This window comes from Hemibagrus wyckioides, linkage group LG29 (genome assembly GCF_019097595.1).
Source record: "Hemibagrus wyckioides isolate EC202008001 linkage group LG29, SWU_Hwy_1.0, whole genome shotgun sequence".
NCBI lineage: Eukaryota > Metazoa > Chordata > Actinopteri > Siluriformes > Bagridae > Hemibagrus > Hemibagrus wyckioides.
Genome location: NC_080738.1, coordinates 9,501,633 through 9,522,336, shown reverse-complemented (window position 1 = coordinate 9,522,336; position 20,704 = coordinate 9,501,633). Strand labels below are relative to the sequence as shown.

Sequence of the window (20,704 nt, the reverse complement as noted above, 5' to 3'; positions counted from 1 at the left end):
TTCAGGGGTCTGTGCAGTTCAGTCCACTTGAGTGCTTTCAAACTAACTGTGGCAAACCATGGTATATATACAATATCTGCTGTTTATTTGCATATAATGATCTTAAATGCAACTGAGCCATATTTTTTGTGGGTTCTTTGTACATACATCATTTGTAGGTGTTGTATAATTTTACAGTACTTTGTATACCTACATTATGTGACACTTGTAGAGACCTAATTAATAATAGCAAACCTGCTGACCATCATAAATTTGTGATCTTTGAAATTCTATCCAGTGGCCAGCATCCAGAGGCTCCCTGCAGTATCGGTGATGACTGATATTAATTTTCCAATGAAGGGACGGAAGGGTATGGTGGACTGGGCCAGGAACTCTGAGGACAAAGTGGTCATCCCTAAAGGCATTTTTATTCCCCAAAGTGCAGGTATGTTTAGTGTTTGCGTTGCATGTATTGCATTAATTCAGCTCCATCATTTATATGATTTATGTCATATATATATCTGGTGTGTGTGTGTGTATGGAATTTTTGGCTCTTGATAGCAGGTCAATCTCTTCGTTATCCAAGTGCAAAAAGTAGGGTAAGGTATAAGCCAAGGACATGGTGGCACACTGTCACAGTAAGACAGGAAGTGGACTGAGCCAGAGAAGCTGAAAAGCAGTCTATCCACTATCTCTCTCAGGAGCTCATTTGCCCTTGAAAGGATCTGTGATAAAGTCTAAGGCAATATGGAAACAGGCGTGTTGCAGAAGTTAAAAATAAATAAATATGGAATATAAATATGCACTTGTAAAAGTGAATCTTGTAAAGATGCATGCTTGTCTGGTATGGGGTAAGTAGTTTGATTGGTTAAAGGTATTATAGGTTCTTTTGTTCAGTATAAAGTGGTGTTACGTTTCCTCCAGCCAGTGTTTGCTCAAGAGTAGTTTTTTTGGTCCTTCTTTAAGGAGTGACATGAATGCAATTATACTGAAGTGTCTAATGAATTTAATTGATGGTGTTCGTGAAGGCTGTTGGAGTTTGGAGATTGGGGGGAGGGATTAGTGAACAGTTTCTCCTGAGTATAATTATGTCTACGTAAAACTGTTTAGTACTTGTCTTCACACTTCACACCCCACTTCCCTAAATAAACTTTAGGACAATTTGTAGTTTTGTTTTTTTAACAGGTCACAGAGTATGACTATATGCTGTTACTTGGCCTATATCTCTAGATGCTGGTTTATCATTTGATCCCTCTTAAATCTATAAAAAAGCTTATTGCCCTCTAAAATACATAGCCAGCTAAAATAAGAAACATCCTAACTCAGCATGACACTCAGAAAAAGGAGTATGTTTTCATTACTTCTAAACTGGACTGTTGTAACATATTGGTGCCTGTTATAGCATCATCCTCTGCCTTACTAAGGAAACTTCAGCTAGTTCAGAATGCAGCTGCTTTCATATTTACCTGAAATAGAAAGTCAGAGTGCATTAGTCCATTCTTATTCAAACTACTCTGGTGCCTCTTAAGTTAGACTTGGAATAGGACTTAATCCAAGTCTAACTAAGTGGCCCTAATTCAAGAGGCTCATGACATTTAAAGCTATGGTATATGACACTGATATCCTGAAATAGTATAGCCCATTGAGCACTTCACTCAGCCTATCTGTATCACTGTGACTGGAGAGAGATCTTATTTAGTATGTACTTTATAATAATTGCTGGATGTGGCTAAGAGCAAATACTGACAATCAGAAATGAGAAGTTGTTTAGAGGTGGGCAAAATCACTGTATTTTAGTGGAAAATTATTAACCAATTAGAATTGGATCACAGTATTAAAGATAAACTGCACATAACAACGGACATGAGCTAACAATAAAAGAGGTAATTTTTCGTTTAATGTTTCTTTTAGACAATCCTGAATTGGCAATATTATAATTTTTATTATGAACTACAGTGTTTCAGATCTGTTTAGATGTACCCATAATAATCATTATTTGTTACTGATATATAGTAACGTAGAATTCTAGGGATTAACTAGAAATAATTCTACCCATCCTAATTCAAATCTCAAAAGGCTTCTATTCACTGTATATGTTCACTACACAATTCAAATGTAAAAAGATTTCATATTGCTGAGTTATTAACTCAAAATGATAGGACTGTCAGGCCGTACAGACAGCAACAGTTGCTGGTTAAGTTTTAAGATTCCAAAATGAGAAGCAGGCTGAAGGTCAGAAGCGAGGTGATCTGCAGAGTTAAGTGTGCAAAAGACAATGACATGAACCAGAAAGCAGAAGTAGAATAAGCATAGCAAGTATAAGCATAACAATAAACACAACACTAGATATACAAGGCTTGGTGTAGACAGGTATGTGACATTAAGCATGTACTTCACAGTGAACTGTTATGTGGCTTGTGTGTATGTATAGTGTTCATAAGTGCTGGGTATTGTAGTGCTTGGCAGCCATGTTTGTACACTGCATTGAACTCTGGGGAGTTGTGCTTGGCAGCCATATATCTAGGCCACTCTGTGTTTCTGGCTTGGAAAGCAATCCTGAAGGGTCCTGGGGTGACTGGTTTGAGTTTGGAAATATGACATGACAAGGCAAGGCAGCAGTGATAGGTCAGGTTTGAATGTCACTTTGTTGATCCTCTGGAGGGCTTTGACTAGGACAATGTAGTTATGGGTCAACTTTTTTATCCATGTAATGTTGAAAGCCATACTATATTACTGAATTTATATTGTGGTACCTCCAAAGCTATCTGCTTTGAGTATAATATAAATAAAAAGATGAATTTATGAATGTCAGAGAGCATGTGTGGCCACCAGTATTTACACTGAGGTAGGTTCTTGTGGGTGACCAGGTGTCCGGTAGCAGGTGAGGTGTGAGCCCACATGATAAGTTTGTTTCTTAACTGGACAAGGACATATTTTTACCAGCTAGACACTGACTGGGAAATCTTTGCTTTGCGGTGTTACTGATCACCCAGTCAATTTTGAAGCTTAATGCTGGTTAAAACAGTCTTGTGGTAAATGGTTGTTCTCTGTGTCTTCCGTAGAAGGGGCAGGATATCTTGGATCCTGGTTGATAGGAGAGGGTGCACTGAAACTATGTGAAAAATAATGTCCACCTTGCCTAAGGGCATTCTTGATTAGGTTTCAGAATACTGATGGAACTCAAGAAAGCCCGTGTAGCATTACACATACTCAGAATGGCCAGAGGTGGTGCTAAAGGCACTCACTGCCTTGGCAGATGCAGATAAAATTGTAGGTCAAGCTAAATAGAAATCTTTGCTCCATGGAGCTGTTCCAATGCTATGATAACCAGAGGCAGAGAGCAATGGTACTTGAGAGAGACTTAATCCATGATAATCAATGAATAATCCGAAGAGAAAGTGGATAGATTTGTTTACTAGGATGTGTGGTGCATTAACTCAGTAGCACAGTCATAGGGTCAGGGAGGAGAAAGGCTGCATCCCATGATACTTGGGGGGTATTTGGCTTTAGGACTCGATTGCTCCCTTAATTCAGGGTAAGAGTTTGTAAATAATGGTTATTGACAATGTTGTGAACATTGGATGATCTCTCTCTCTCAGACCCAGATATCTGTGAGCCATATTTGTGCGTCCAGGGGAATCGAGCATAATGGGAATATTTTTGTTACCATGATTTGTACTGGATTAGTAGCACTGTTAGGCAAGTTCAATTTAGTGACTAGGGAAATGTTGATAGTGTTGCCAGCTGCTCCTGAGTAAATCAATCCTGAAACAATGAGAGACTTTTTAAGTGTTCTGTCTGGTATGGCAACATTTTGGTACGAGAGAAAATTTTTCGTTCGTTCACCATGTTGCTGTGCAGCTCGTGCTAGAGTGGACTGAAAGGGGCTAGGCTTGGGACAGACTAGTTAAAGTGGCACTTGATGTTGGAGGCTGTCATAGTAAAAGCACAGGTTGTACTCTAAGACATTGGTCAGCTTGGCTTATCCCAGCTGCATAGATTCAGAGACTTGGATTTTCGCAGTGGGATTTGTTTACTGCTCTTCAACAGGCGGTCATGGCATATGTAGAGGTAAGTGAGGGAGTCGAGTGATACTTGATCATCACAGCAAGTTCTGTGAGAATATCTTGATTTATGAACTGTGCAGGTTTTTTTTACCACTTCTTCTTGGCTTGAGAAATACAGTGAGTATTGACGCATTAAACCTTTTCATGCAGCAGAATAATCTGAATACTTCTCGGGGTGAGCTAACAAGCAGATTGAGAGGATGCCGCTGATGTAGCCTGCGTAGGTGTCAGCCTGCTGGTTAGCTGCACTAGCTGGGCATCGGTCATGGAAATCTACTGATGTTGCTCACAAACTAGAGGGCCTTATGAGGCCAAAGCCTTTCATCACTCATGTATAACTGTTGCCTCCATGTAAAGGTGAGGCATTCTGTCAAGCAGCAGTTAAATTTCTTCATTTTTGAGCTGGCAAACAAGTACAAAACAAGAAGTCAAAAAACTTATTGAGGATACCTACTGGCATTATTATTCATAATAATAATTGTAGTTTGTTAATAAATGCTAGATTCCAAATTGTGTGACAAAACATGCTTAGGATAATCTGGCAAATTTTCCTATGTCTGTGCAAAACAGAACACCAGGTCTGATAGCCTGCTGATGGCAAAAAACTTATTGAGGATACCTACTGGCATTATTATACATAATAATAATTGTAGTTTGTTAATAAATGCTAGATTCCAAATTGTGTGACAAAACATGCTTAGGATAATCTGGCAAATTTTCCTATGTCTGTGCAAAACAGAACACCAGGTCTGATAGCCTGCTGATGGCTGTCTGAAACCCACAGTAGGATGTTTTTATTTAAGCCAGATATATCGGTTATAAATGTAAATAAAATAAAAACGTTTCTGTGTGTCAGGGTAGAATCAGGATGTAATGTTTAAATGTTAAAGGATTCTCATTAAATAATGCCAAGAAATCATATCCAATTTATTAAATTCCTTAAAGTAAGGTAATCTCGGGTTATATCTTGTTTTTATGTTATTACACTTTAACAACAATTAAATGGTTAGATACTTCACCCAAAATGCCATCAATGAATCAAAACTAGCAAGGTTCAATTAATGCTGTGAAAGTGAGATTTTTTTGTTTACTAGCCACGTTTGGTAAACTATTTTAATGCAGTGAATTTGTTAGGATAAGCAAGTAATATTATCAAATTCATAGATGGATGACCATTTCAGGGAAAAACTGGTGGCTCTGTTATCCTGGCATGGTTTCCTGGCATGGTTTGGCTCCCCTGTCCCCTTAAAGACTTAAATCTCCACCACCATCATCGAAGAATAGTGTTCAATCCAACACAGTTTCTACAGAAGAATCAGTACCAAGACATGTTAGAGCTATTATGGTGACTTTGGGCAAACATCTTACTGAGATACCTTTAGTTGCTTCTCCAATAGTTTGTCATCTGCTTGTGTATATAATAGAAAATAGCTAGTGATGTTTTGTGCATTTAAGTCTCTCTAATCTGATAACTTGCCAGAAATAACTTTACAATCTGAGCTCAGTTTTATCTGGTTCCCTGTTGAATTAATTTCAACAGAAATATAATCCCTCAGGTAGATTAAAGCAAAGCTGTTCAACAAATGAGACTTAAATTAAGATAATTATGATCACCATTATGTAATCTAGTACAACAATCTAACCAGATATTGTTTTACCAGATGTGGATGGCTCTCCAGTTTTTATTCTTGGCACAGTCCTCTACAAGACATTGGGACTTATGCTACCTGCCCCAAGGTAAGATCTTACTGTGTTGTTTAAGACTGACAATTTATGAATTGTGTAATACAGATGATGTTCCACAGCCTTTAGGATCTTTTGTAATGATGTTCTCCACTGCCATGTGTAGCTTTATTACATACATCGTTATTTATATATGTTTATATTTTAAAAAGTGTTTGATGCTCCAGTAGAACAGTACTGACAATGGCAGCTGCTAATAAAATGGAATGCAACATATGTCCAAGTTTAATAGTAGTATGTATTATCTTTGTTGATGTATTATAGATAACTCCATTGCTGCAGTCTATCAGTAACTCCTTTACATTTTAAAGTTTAAAAAACTATTTCAACATTAATATGAGTACAGACTCTGAACCCCAATTGTATTTAATTTATATTTGTTTGAAAAATTGATGTGTGCTTCCAATAATGATATTTTTTTAAATGGTTTCTCCTTATGTTCACTTTTTAAATACTAAGATACTTTTATACTAGTAACTTTTTCCATATACTAGTAATTTGCTTAGATCTATTTCAAAATATACAGTCCCCATATACATTCCCCTCTGAAAGAATTGGAATAGCAAGGCCAATTCTTTTGCTTTACAATGAAGACATTTGATTTTGAGGTCAAGAGATGATGAGACAATAGATCAGAAACATTTACAAGTTACAAGGCACATTTTGTTTGAACACACACATTTGTTCATGTGATTAAAATATTGGAAAATGTAACTGACAGGTACTTTTTGATGCCCATGTGTGCCCTGTGAGATTGATTGTGTAAATTAATAGCTCTGAATGTCTACTCTTGGTAATAAACCAGTAATGTAAGCAGGTTGCCCAAGGGGGAAAAAATGACAGTTGATGGCAGAAAATATTGTGAGAGCTGTGAAGAAAAACCAAACCTAACAGTCAGTGAAATCACTAACAAACTCCACCTGGCAGGGGTGAAGATTCAAGGACCACTTTTAGGGCAGAAATATAGAGGCCAAACCACACAATGCAAACTACTCTTCAGCAGTAAGAATCAGGAGGCCAGATTGGAATTTGCAAAAAATAAATAAATACAGTGAGAAGCCACAAAAGTTCTGAAACCAAGATTAACTTCTACTAAAGTGAGTGCTAAAGTGTATAGAAAGAAAGGATCTGCTAATGATCAATATGCTCAAGATCATTGGTCGAGCAAAATAGTGTCATGGCTTATGTTTGCATGGCTACTCCTGGAAAAAATGGGAAGGTTTTAGACTGTGTATTTCATCTCCTGAAGAAGAAACTGAAGGGAGAATCCCCAAAACAAACAGCATCTGAAAGAAGCTGGAGTGTAAACCTGGAAAACCATCACATAAGATGAATGCAACAATTTGATTTTTACTGGTTCACCAGTTTGATGCACTAATTAAGCAATCTTTACTTTAACCTACTCTAAGACTATAGGTTTCAATACTTTTGTTTACCTAAAGTTTGGGAGGTCTGCCACCAAAGGTGTCATGTTCTAAGATGATCAACACATTTAGATACATCTAAATACAGCTCTGGAAAAAAATAAGAGACCACTGCCCAATCTCCAGAGGTGAACCCTATTGAAAACTTCTGGAATGTCATCAAGAGGAAGATGGATGGTCACAAACCATCAAGCAAAGCTGAGCTGTTTGCTTTTTTGCAAAAAGAGTGGAATAAAGTTCCCCAACAGCAATGTTAAAAACTGGTGGAGAGCATGGAGCCAAAACTCATGCAAATCGGGGTTATTCCACCAAATACTGATTTCCTAATGTTATTTAGCCAAAGCATTAACACAATTTGTTGTTAAGTAGTAAGCTGATCCACTATATGTAGTAAGAGCTGGTGATGTACCATTTTCACATGTTATGTTGTATATTAGAATGTAATTTAGGATGATGTACACAGCCGTTTACTTATTGATAACAATAATACTAGCTAAGAGAAATGCACTATTTTGGTGTCATAGACATTAATTGTCCTTTAAATAAAACGCTCTCTATAACCTCTGGGAAAAAGTAGTTGTCTCTGAACCACCATTTTTTTGCAGTTTAAAAATGGTACTAAAGAACACTATATGTTTGTAGGGGTGCTTTTGTACTGACTTAATGTAGAGATTGAATAGTTCCCATTTTTTGCTTTCAATCACTAGTGGAGTTGGATTCCTTTTCTGTTTCTTTTGTGAGTGGAAAATGGAGAAAACATGTCATTATGTCAAATTGATGCTTTCCATTGAACTTTGTTAATGGAACCTATCCCCAAAATGTATGTTATTGAACATTGAGCTATTATTCTTATTATCTCACACTGGGATCAGTTTTGTTCAGAACCCAGCTGTTATCACATACAGATCATTTAAATGGATCAGATTGTCCTTGAAAACAATTGAGCAGAGTTTACATTAGTGCCAACACAAGATACACAAGATACTCAATGCCAAAGAAAAATTCAAAATTGTCAATAATCCTTGAGGATTGATATTATTCTCTCCCCTTATCCCATATCTCCCCTCTGTCACACTTTTGTCCCCATATTGTACATCTGATTTTACAAAATGTGATCTAAGGACGTGAATAGCGTTTGTTTGTTGTTTGTTTGCTTTTGTTTTGTTTTAAAGAAAGAGCTATACACTGTATATCAGAGCTATACAGTGCTGTATAATAGCATTACTCCTACTTCAGTTCAATAGAAGGACCTGTATATGCTGCTTTCCTGAGTGAAAATTTGCATGCAATGTTTATGCCCAATTATTAAGCAAAAGCCACTTGTATTAACATTATGGAAATGTGGTTCTTCATATTGTATTCTGCTAGGTTTTAGATTTAGTGGCTAGCATGTATGATGCTATTGATAAGTATGATGAGTATTTTCTTTAAAACTCACGGTTTACTATGATTATTTTACAATTACAAATTAAGTGAAGTTGGCAATTAATATGTCCACTAGATTTGATTTACTTTGGTCTTTCCTATCACAGAATATATCATTGGTGACTGTACTTGGTAACAATGAGAAATTGTTGTACAACCTAACCTTCCTAAATCAGGCAATAATTTCAGACTACAGCTGTCTCAACAAAACCCTTGTCATGGGCTGGAACAACTGCAGATGTTTTTTATAACTCACCTCAAGGTGACATATATAATTGGCTATGTTTTGGATTCGTATGAAATGCCATAACCTTCATCATCATTTACTGGTGAGATGCATTGAGACAGAATGATGTGCCTTGTTAAATTATCTTACTTGATCAGACCTTGTCCTTTCCACAGGAACAACACTGCTGTGAACTCCAAAGTCATTGCTGTGACAATGAGACCAGAGCCCAGAGTCAAAGAAGCTCAGATGGAGATAGAACTTGCTCACTTGGCCAATGTAAGCAGATTGTCTTGACTGCAGTCACCTCTTTACCACACTATAAGCTTGTTAAACACATTTTCTTCTGATATTAACCTAAGGGTTATTCAAATGTTAGCAAAGGATTAGTTGTGACTTTATCAATTTTTTGTGTTTGTTCTGAATTGATTGGAAATTTGCTTTGATATTTGAGCAAAGGTTGTATCTTATGATGCATTCTCAAATGGTAAAACACATCTAAAAAAGACCAGAGAAAGACCAGTGACTCAGCTTAACAAAATAACAAATGGTGTCCTGCTTTGCCAAATGTTAAAAATATGCCCTCGGTTTTCACTCCGTTTATGAGACATAAAAACCCAAATGTCCAGTGATTTACTCAGGAGAAAATCCATTTGTGGATCAAATCCATGCTACTTGTCTCCTTTGTTAATAAATGAGACAATTCCCAAATGAAGGTAAACACTAACATTCTTAGTTTAGAAAGCAGTGCTGTTTAGAAAATTGGTTCTTCATAAAACAAGTTAAACTCTAATAGGTTAGATTCTAATTGAAAGGAGCTCTGTGCAGATAATATCCTCCACTGACTCTCTACTTTGGTCAACAGAACACAGTTTCTAATATTGCATCACGACACAAGCTAGGTGGCTGTAGACAGATAAATATGCAGACATCGTTGTTTATACATTAGGCCAAATATTGTTATTTATTTAATTTTTGGTATAAAACGGCCTCAGGTATGGTGAGATATATGTCAGAAAAACATTGACTCTAAAGGCAGTTTATCATATTTATGTCCTCATTTATATACACATAATGTTATATAATAACATATATACACACCATAGTCTCTTATCGGCCAAATGTTTAAAAAATAAAAACACAAAAAAACCCACATATATTTTTTGTCTTTCAGGGAACAATGAATCCATTTTGTGTTCTCTGGGATAACTCTCTCATGTAAGTATTTCCAAACACCAATTTTATAAAGGATTTAAAAGGCTCAGATTAGAAACTTAATCTCAGTTAATTATTTTTGGACTAAACTAGTATTAACTGTTATTCCTTGATGGTATTTACTAATTGTCCTTAATGTTCAAGTGAAATTGGTCTGATTCAAAGTGGTTTGAGGCTACAACTTTTCCAGAATATATATATATATATATATATATATATATATATATATATACATATACAAGACAGTACAAAACAAACTAAACAGCAATGCTGGTTCTAGATCAGGTTAATAAGCCTACAGCCAGGATAACTTGGGTATTTAAGGAGCAAATTTCACAAAGAGTAAAATTCTAATGAAAACAGCATTATGACATTAAGCCTCTTTGAGACAATGAGAAGCACCGGAGCCAAAGCTGAATATTCTTGTGTGACATAATATATATTTAGTGACTCCAGTTATAAATAGATGATTGGATGTGCAATAAAATGCAGTATATGTAGGAGTGTATTTTTTATTTTTTTTTAGATTGTCTATTTTGTATTTTTTCAATTTTGGTGCAAATTATTCTAAGGTAACAGAATGTCTAAGGTATTAGCAACATTGGGAGAGGTTGCATGATGTTCAACTCACTCTCCAAAAAGAGACTACTTTGTAGGATTGTTCATGGTTTATAAATGCTTTCTTGTAAAAAAAAAAATGCTAGGCATCAGTGCATGTCCTCTGCAGAACTTATCTTCCTAAAAAAATAATGTTTATTTTAAGCCCATGGATAAGCAGGGAAGAAAACTTGCTTCAGGTCTTTTAAACAGATAACTTCTATCGGTACCCAGTGCTAAAAAAAACTCAAATCCATTATATCAACATTAGATTTACTGTATATCATTGGTACATTGGTAGCTTCTCTATTAGTATCTACTTCAGTTCTTTCCATACTGATTTCATACTTGGTTTCATTTCACATCCTGGTTTGTAAAATGAACATAGCCTCATCTTTCAGAAATATGACAATTGCCTCTGTAGCAAAACAGTCAGGAAAAGCCAAGCACATTCTATTATAGATAAGACTATAGAGTAAGCACATTGCCAAATTGAATTTTCATTGAATTTGGAACACTACATTTGGCGCTCTCTTGAATAATTTCTGGAATGTATTAATAAAGCTGACCTAGAGGAAATGCTACAGTGAGAGGTATGGTTATATTCACAGATTTTTTTTTCCTGTGTAATAAAAAGCAGTATTTTTTCATTGGCACATCCACAAAATCTACATGCTTTCATGTATGATCTGTGTGGTTTTTTTTTTTTTCAGTTCATGAATCTGTTTTCTTCTTAGAGAACATTATGCAGTTTAGGATGCAACCTTGAATTCTGTATGAAAGTGTACTGACTTTGCACATATCTGTAAAAGAATGAATGAATGGGGCTGCACAACTCATAATACAAATAGAGATATAATATATATAATATAATTATATAATATATAATAGAGATTTTGTACTAAAGAGAGCAAAACATCAATACCTTGCATCCTGTTTATTTAGAATATATTGAAAAATATATGATCTTGATGACATAAATGTACATTGGTTGATATTTTATATATAGTATCACAAGAATAAGAAGCTTTTATTCATCACATATACATTACAGCTCAGTGATCCAACAGTGGTAGCCTGGCAGTGCTCAGGCATGAATCCTTGACTCTCTGATCAGTGACCCCAAGCATTAACCCCTGATCCACCACTGCCAATATGTTTCATTTGTACAGGATGATTCTGTAAACAACAGCGTCCATTCCATTGAGGTTAAATAAGTTGGGGCCAAGTGCTCTTTTCTGGAAGGATAGTGGTGAACCTTCATCTTCGAGGAAGAAATGTGGTTGGAAAAAATCTTGAGTGATCATGATCAAAGATCACTTAAACCTTTGGTTAAATCAAATCATGAAAAAACAATGATATTTTTCCTTAGGTGTTATTTTTCATTAGGTGTTTTAAAACAAAATTGGCAAAGTGTTCATAGATGAGAATGTCCAAATTAGTTTGAACAGTTGACTTAGATCTCCTCACTAAAATGCAGAACATAGTGTAGAATTGTTGAAATATAAAGCTTTACTTCCTTGTTGCCAAGCATTATTAAGTTACCTTATTATCAGTTTTTCCCAATTTATCATTTTGCTGCTTAACCCTTGTCTTCCCTACTTTTACATTTTAAATCTAATTTGGTGCTCAATAATTGAAGAAACAGAACAGTCAAATATTTGCCTGGACCTTGATAAAAGAAATAGAAAGATTATAGAAATAACACAGTAGACTATACGTATACCATAGAAAAAACTGAGAGCAATTTCCGCTACTAACCCATGACTGTGCATATATCACCTATGACAGCTAGTAGTAAAATGGCTGTCATGGCCCTGCCCTGAACAGTCACCTTCAGACCACAGTGACATAAAGACACCTCTCTTTATACACTAACAAACTAATTGCATCTGGAGAAAATCATCTCCAGTTTTTATTTCAGCTAGCATTTTGGAAAATTTAAATAGATATGCCTTCTCTCATGTGTGCTCTGCTCTTATGACTATCCAGAGTTGAGCATACCCTCTACACACATTCTGTGTGAAATATGAAACTTATTGAGATCCTATTGATATTGATTAAAGAACATGAGAAATCGTTTTTAAAATACTTTGTAAAAATGGACAACTTCAACAGAATGCAGTATTGGAATCACAGTTGTTAATAGTTTGGTTAATTTGTTATTAACAATGATTAGCCCAAAATGTAACCTTCATCACCTATTTGCACTCCTGCTGTTGTTCCGGTGCCTATTTCTCCTAGATTATTGTTGATTATGTTACATGATCCTCCTGTCTGTGTTGTGATAAACACTCCCAAACGCCCATTTACTCTACTCCAATGTTGATACTGAGAACCCACACTGGCTTGCCATCTACTGTGGTAAAAACCACAAGAGGAAAATTCTTCTGCAAGAGGAGCATAAGACAATATAACACATGAATATATTAAACAAGAACAGGTGCTTTTCCAATATGTAAAAAAAAAAAAAAAAAATTAGCTTGTTGGGTGCTGCGTTTCTTATGAAATATGAAATGATAAGCTTTTTGAAACAAGCTTCATGAAAAATCAGAATTGTACAGCCATTTTACTAGGCTAGCCAATTAAAGCAACAACGAGGCATCTTCATAGTTGAGTGTGTATGAGAAATCGGGTTGAGGAATAAACAGTTCCAGTGCAATTTGCTGAAATTGCTAAAAGGTCCAATTGTGTCTATTACCCTATAACAATTCTCACAGGCAAATGGACACTAAGAAATTTTGAGGAATTATAATAGGTTTGTAATATTGTATAATACCTTATCTCACTTCATTTGGACCTGAGACAGTTAGAGTAAATTACTGCCTAATTCTTGTGTTGAATAATATAATAACCCATAAATAACAAGAATACCTTCAAAATGACAATTCTTCCAAGCACAGACTTCCTCCTTTTTTTCTCACTTTCTCCCTGCACCCTCTATCCATTATACACTGGATTATGCCATTGTGATGAATGAGTGACCTTCAGATCTTCATGTTCTGCTCTTTAGCACTTTGGTCTGCTTTGGTTTAGGACTAATCATGAAGGCTCTTAGGAACTCCTTTTACACTTGTTATTCTTTTAGGATGTTTTGTTCTACGTGATGGATTGTGGGTATATGGGACACAATGATTCAGCAGGTGTGCACAAGCCTACTGGCTTAATTGTAGGTGTATCTACCTCCTGCAGTTCCATCTGCTGTTGGGCAGTTCCCCTTTTTCTTCTTTTCTCAGTGCAATCAGGCTGAAGATGCACTGTCATTTTGGCATGTAAGTTCGTCACCTCCGACTGTGCAACACAGGCACCAAGATGTCCACTGATAAACAGGCTGTCCCTGTCCAGTGTGAGGCTGGATGCTAGTGCTTTAAAACCTGGGTAGAAATTGGTGAATGATATGGGAAATTAAGCTGATCCTGAGTAATAATGTTCCTTTAATAAAATAATTCTCAATCACAGGCTTTTATTTAATTAAAATCCAGGGAATGAATTAAGCCATTCAGTAATTCAAAAGCAAGTCAAAATTGATTTTGAGTTCCTGCAACTATTTCTCTGACGTAAAACTGCTACCAAAGGTTTACTTGTTGCCATATGATATCATGTTATCATACATTTCTTTTGACAAGTATATTAGGATCTCTACTGTGTTTGAGGCCTTTTTATCATTGATACCATGAGAAAATCCAAGCAACTAAGCCAAGACCGAGTGGCCCTCCATTTCCCCTTTTAGGAGCAATTTCCCAACTGAAGGTACTACAAGCATCTGCATAAGCAATTTTATGTAAAGATGTAAAGATATTGAGCCCACACTGCATTATTCAAGAAAGAGAAACAAATTAAATCCCAAGGACCTAACATTGATTTCACATGAACACTAAAGACAACAACTAAGGAATTGGTCTATATTCCAGCTAAGGAATGTGGACAACAGGTACCAAAGTATGTACACCCACCATTAAAGAGCATGAAAGGTTGTTGTTCAAGGAAGAGGTCTCTACTCTATGACCAACATAAAAAAATGTGATTATCAGTCTTTTAAAGCAGTGTTCTTTCATTAGATGTAACAAAAATCAAACTGTTTGACCATTTTGATCAGCAATATTAATCAGTATGGACAAAAAATGGGGCTTTTAATCTGTATAACACCATCCCAAGCATGGAGGTAGCAACATCAAGTTTTGGGGGTGTTTTGCTGGAAAGGGGATTCCTGCACTTCAGAAAATAGATTCCATGTTGAGGAAGAAGAAATATTAACAGATAAGCAACAAATCAAGACATCAGCCAGTATCTTGGGCACAACTGGGTCTTCCAGCAGAACAGTGATCCAAAGCATATATCCAAAGTTGTCACAAAATTGATTAAAGACAGCAGAGTAAAGGGGTTGTAGTGGCCATCATAAAAACTCTGACCTGAATTCCACAGTAAATTTGTGGATTGAGCAGATAAAGTGTGTCTGAGTATGGAGGCCCACAATCCTGACTGAGTAAGCTGACTGGAGGAAATGGGCAAAATTTTGTCAACACAGAAGCTTGTGGAAGGCTACATTCAAGCAGTTAAAAGGAAATAGCACCAAATACTAACACAGTATATGTAACCCACTAAAAATCTGATATATTAAACAAAAGCTGAAATATATTTGTCTCTTTGCTATTATTTGAAATGAACTTAAATGAACTGGAAATAAAGTATACTGTATATCCCAGTTTACTTAGCACAGGAAATGTATGGTAACATGAAAGAAAAAAAAAGTTTGGATGTCTTTGCCTAGTTGTTTGTGTACACCTTAATTATATGTTTTGTGGGATCCTGTTGAATGACCCATATATACCTACAGAGAAATACTAAAATACTATGTGTATGTTTTTGGATTTTTTTTTATTTATTTTTTTTCAGAAAAGGTAAGTGGTTTCTGCAGTTACTTTGGTGGAGGTTTGTAATTACTATGTGCATTAAATCTGTATTAGCTATTCTATTCTATTCTCTTATTAAGGATCAGAATAATACAATACCATGTATGAAACTCGCTCCAACATCCCCAGTATCTAGATATGTCTCTTCAGTTGTGACCTTGGCTTTACATGATAAATTAGAAAATAATTTCTCTCCCATATAATGTCAAAAGATGGTCTCACAAAAAAAAGTCAACATATTTTATTTAACTCAGCTTTATGTTTAATCTGTGGAGGTGGATTAGCACAAATGTTGAAAAATGAACAGCACTTTTTTTTTATTTATTTACTTATTTCATTTTTCCAAATAATGCTCTTTCACATTTCTGTGCCAGAATCAATCGAGATTACACCGCTCTATGTTAATCAACTCAATGTGACAACAGACATGCAGTTGTGTGGATGATGAGTAGTTTTAATGAAGTCAACTTAATAATTAATACAGCCGGTTGGGGGCCGTGGTGATCTAGCAATATGTGAAATAGGATTGTGTGATTAAACTGATCAGTTGATCAAAAATGTAGGTTTTGTTCAGAGCCAGTGACTCTGTGCAGCACCAGGTTGCTCATGAGCAGGTTGTATCGACTCTGCAACCATTGCAATGAGCATGAAATCCCCAGTTTTAACACATGCTGCAGTTTGTAGTGTAGTATACAGCTGAGATCAGTGTATCTCAATGAAAATCAATCCTAATTTCTACTTCCTGTGCTGGAGACCACTGTAGGTATTGACTGTCTGTAAGTGGTTTGTAGGATTCGTTTTCAGTAAATCATACCTCATGTGGGATTAAACGAATTACATGGGATGAGGGCTTTGCCATATAAACTCAATACAGAACTCAATTGACTGCATGAGATGTAAAGAGTTTTGCAAATCCAACTGTTTGCTTGAACAGACTGTCAAGCGGCTATTTATTAAAGTTATGAGCAATATGGGGTTTTATATTAAAATAATGTGAATGCATTGTAATGATATATGTTCTAATTACCGCATGGGAGAGATGTAGGGATAATGAGAAATGGTGTTTTCTTTCTTTTTGCTTGCCAGAGAGAAGAAAACAGGATTCTACCATCCAATCGTTTCTACAGGGTGGTTCATTGTAAATAATTCTCTGTTTCCGAGTCTGGAAAAAAAATGCACGGTTTACTAAAAAGGTCTAGAATTTAGAGAATATGTGTTGATTTTATGATCACGGCTCGGTTACGGTTTTATTTGATGAAATAAATGATTTTTCGTGAGCAGTGTTGCGCGCGACTCGCCCTCCCCCTTTCCGCCTGTAGCAGCGACAGAGCCCAAGATCCGCCTGATGCCGCTCCGCTGTTTCCTCGGTGAAATTCTCCTTCAGGAAGCATCCAAAAGCTGCTAATTAAAATAACCGGGACAGAGATAGAGATCACTGCGAACGGAAATATAAATAAAAAAAAAAAAAAAGGTCAGAAAAAGAGGAAAAGACGGGGAAATTCGTAAAGAAAAAGCCACGGACCTGCTCCCCGGTTTCGTTTGGAGAAAGCTCGGTAATGATTCGGTTTTGTTCTGTATACAGTGATGTATTTTAGCGTCTTTAAGGCCAGGTTAATCCTGATGGAACCGCATGGAGGAATTTAATCATTCAGCTTCAGCATCGACTGGTCAGATCCCTTCGCGTTGCTTTTTATGTCGCTGTCCAGCTCTGTGCTCAAAAGGCTACCGATTTAACAATCGGCGTTTTCCCCTCTCTCTCCCATTTCCCTTTACTCAGACATATATAAATTGAATTAGTTACAGCGTTATTTGGTGTTTAGGTGAGACCGAGATTGCTATAGGAAGCCTGTTAGTCTCGAGCCACGACTCAGAATTAATCTCTTCTCTCCTCTTCTCATAGGAACAATTCATGGGGAAGCTGGTCCTCCAAAGGATGTAAAACGGTGCTTACAGATGCATCCCATACAAAATGCTTATGTGATCGCGTGTCTACCTTCGCCATTTTGGCTCAACAACCTATAGAAATAGTAAGTATACTCTCTGATTTTCGTTTCCATCCAAAGAGATGTAGATATGAATGTGGGTATACTTCAACCGCACAAGAACAACGTTTAGGATTGTAAATATTTTTTAATCAGCAGTATCAGTGTCAATTCTCGACACGATCTGCCTACGTGCGTACAGGAGCGCGTGTATGCGTGATTGTGTGTGCGCGTTAGAGGGAGCGCGCGTGGGCGCCTGATTCTTACCCTCGCCTGCCCACGAAACTGAATATGTTTTGTTTAAGTATCATAAAAGCGCACAACACGTTTTATATAACGCTCTATTACCCAACAACAACGCTGCAATGGCTATTACAGGTAGGGCGTTTTAAACAGAACAAACTGTGATCAAAAACGGTATATGTTATGCAGACAGGGCCAGAGTTTGAGACTCCTGTCATTGCAGTGTTGCACTGCTGGAATATCATCTCAACTGGCTGCAAGTATTTGGGGAGAAAAAGAGAGTGTGCTGTCAGAGTGGATTTCTTAGAAGTCATAAATTAAGGGAGCAGGTCATAAAGTGGTGACGGTTCATTTGAAATGCTCGGTGCTGAGCAGTGCTGCTACACAATCCAAAGCCATAAACAGAGATACCAGACAGCTATGACATATTACAACAATATATAAATCTCATGCTAGGTTGCGTGAATGTGAGAAACATCCACATGCCTCAAGTTCAGCATTTTGCTCAAGGTTTTTGAGCTCTTTAGACTGAATCACAGAGTTGTACTATGACTATAATGACCGTGTGACAGACATCAAGATATATCACAATCCCATGACAGTGTTATAGTTGTTGTTGTTTTTTTTTAATTAACAAATATTCCAATTCTGATCTGTTTTTGTCTCATTTACAGGCTATGGAGTACTCAGGGGTCCCATCCGTGACACTGATTGTGGGCTGTGGCCTATCTTGCATAGCTTTGATCACCCTGGCTGTGGTGTATGCTGTATTATGGAGGTACATTTTGTTTACATTCTGTGTTTAAACATAAAAATGCAAAGATTTGTCACGTGTAATTGTCATTTGAGAAATACAAATTAATTACTTATTTTTATATTAGGTACATTAGGTCTGAGAGGTCCATCATACTGATCAACTTTTGCCTTTCAATCATCTGCTCCAACATCCTGATTTTGGTGGGACAGACACAAACCCATAATGCGGTAAACAGTATTCTCTATTTTCAGCACTTTGTCTTACTGTCTTGCTCTTTTTCACAAGCTAGATGAATTGTACTTCTCAGACTTTATTCATTCAGGCCAAGAATATAGATAATTTTGAATTAAGAAAGACAGATTTGTTGCAGTACAGTATACTGTTCAATTAAAGCTTTTCCTACAATGCATTAACAAAATCACACAACACAACAGACAAGAAACAAGACTGTGACAACACTTTTATGTATTGATATCTAGATAGGACTTTCCGTGCTGTTTTGCTATTGTGTATTGACACAAAACTACAAAAATGTAATTAATTAACACACAAATCCTAAATCCTTACAGAAATTGCCTCTGTTTTTTTCTGCATGTTTTTTGTGTTAATTAATTAACTATAAATCCTTACAGAAATGGAGGCACAGTCTTTATTCACAATGCCTTTGAAGGCAGTAACTAATGTTCTGTAGCGTAACATCAAATTTCAAGTTCAAAGCATCAAATAAATTTTATGACAGAAATTGTTATTCTGGAGCCCCTGATTTTAGGCTAAAGCTGTACTGTTAGCTAGCTGATTATGTCCTTGAATACAAAAAAAATGACTAACAAAACTAAACAAATAAAAAGTAAAGTAAAGTTGAGGAAAAACTTATTGGGGTAACTGTTGATGTTAGAAGAGAACACAGCTAATAAAACAAAAGCACTCATGTTCTCTATGAAGCTGTGCAAAAGTCCAAAATGCAAATCCCTGGTGTTAAAAGGATTTACCTAAACAACAAATTGTGGTGTGAGCTGGGAATCAAAAGAGTGCTACAGTTACAGCACTGAAAAGTATCATGAAAATCAAGAAATATATAAACCAGTTTGAGTGTTTGTATCTTAGCAGTATCACACAGGCAAGGGTGCAGTTATACACCGGTAACATTGTTCTATAAACAAGAAAATCATTTGAACATTTGTAGACATGTATGACAGATTTTCTGTTGGCCAAATGGTCTGTATATTTTTGCTTTGCTGGCAGAAATAGACCACATTCGCTTGCTGGCTAGCCTGTTGTCCTTTGGCTAGCTGGCTAGCTCGCTGACATCCCTTCTTCCTTTTCATCTTCATCTAACAAGTTTCATGAAGTGTTCATGAAAATCATTTACCATGTCCAACATTACCATAGTAATGGTTTTGAATTAGAAGACTGTGGCAAATTTAGCACAATGATACACACAGTGAAATGTCTCAGCCCCATTATAGTAAATATAAGCATTCTTGGAACACCACTGGACCAAATGAAATTAGTCGACAGGAACTATTGTATAATTAATATTTACTAAAATGTTTTTGTTTTTTAGTGAATGCCAGTAGGGAGCAAGGGGGTTACCTCTGGTGGTTTGATAGGAAAATAAAACATCAGTGACTGCAACCTCAGCAGCCCATTGCGTCACATTGCAGGGATGCAAAAAAGTACAGAGAAATGAGGGCATTACCACAGCTGTGTGCAATTTCATTTGACTTTGATGTGAATTTAATTGGACATCTTTACAAAAAAGTACATAATTCTGAAAACACAACTGCAGCAGCTGGGCAAGAAAACAAACTTTGAAGGTCAAAATGAAAATATACAGATGTATTTCTCTTTGATTTACCTGAGTAGTAGTACATTTTAAAAAGTATTCAATTTCAAAAGTACTTGCATAAAATACAAACTTACATGTAGCTTAAATATAACACATTATTGAGTACTACGGTGTAGTATAGCATTAAAGTACTCAATAATAGTAGTATATATAACAATGTAGAATGGTGTTTTCCATTGCTATAGTTAGCTTGGTAACAAATGACAAAAAACTCTCTCTATAAACAGATGCCAGGGACTGATCTGTTTGTCACTGACCAACATTAAATGTTAGTATACAGGCAGGTG

At 36.2% G+C, this 20,704-nt stretch overlaps 1 protein-coding gene across 3 annotated transcripts in view; it reads left to right on the top strand.

The window, feature by feature from the left end:
* The window catches only part of adgrb3 (adhesion G protein-coupled receptor B3), a 151,278-nt gene that overhangs the window by 110,051 nt on the left and 20,523 nt on the right, over positions 1 to 20,704 (top strand). For all 3 annotated transcript variants that reach the window (XM_058384835.1, XM_058384833.1, XM_058384832.1), the window contains 7 exons: positions 278 to 424; positions 5,708 to 5,783; positions 9,041 to 9,143; positions 10,039 to 10,082; positions 17,487 to 17,613; positions 18,486 to 18,589; positions 18,693 to 18,795. In XM_058384835.1, the coding sequence (XP_058240818.1) occupies positions 278 to 424; positions 5,708 to 5,783; positions 9,041 to 9,143; positions 10,039 to 10,082; positions 17,487 to 17,613; positions 18,486 to 18,589; positions 18,693 to 18,795 (704 nt within the window). The remainder of the gene's footprint in view (positions 1 to 277; positions 425 to 5,707; positions 5,784 to 9,040; positions 9,144 to 10,038; positions 10,083 to 17,486; positions 17,614 to 18,485; positions 18,590 to 18,692; positions 18,796 to 20,704) is intronic.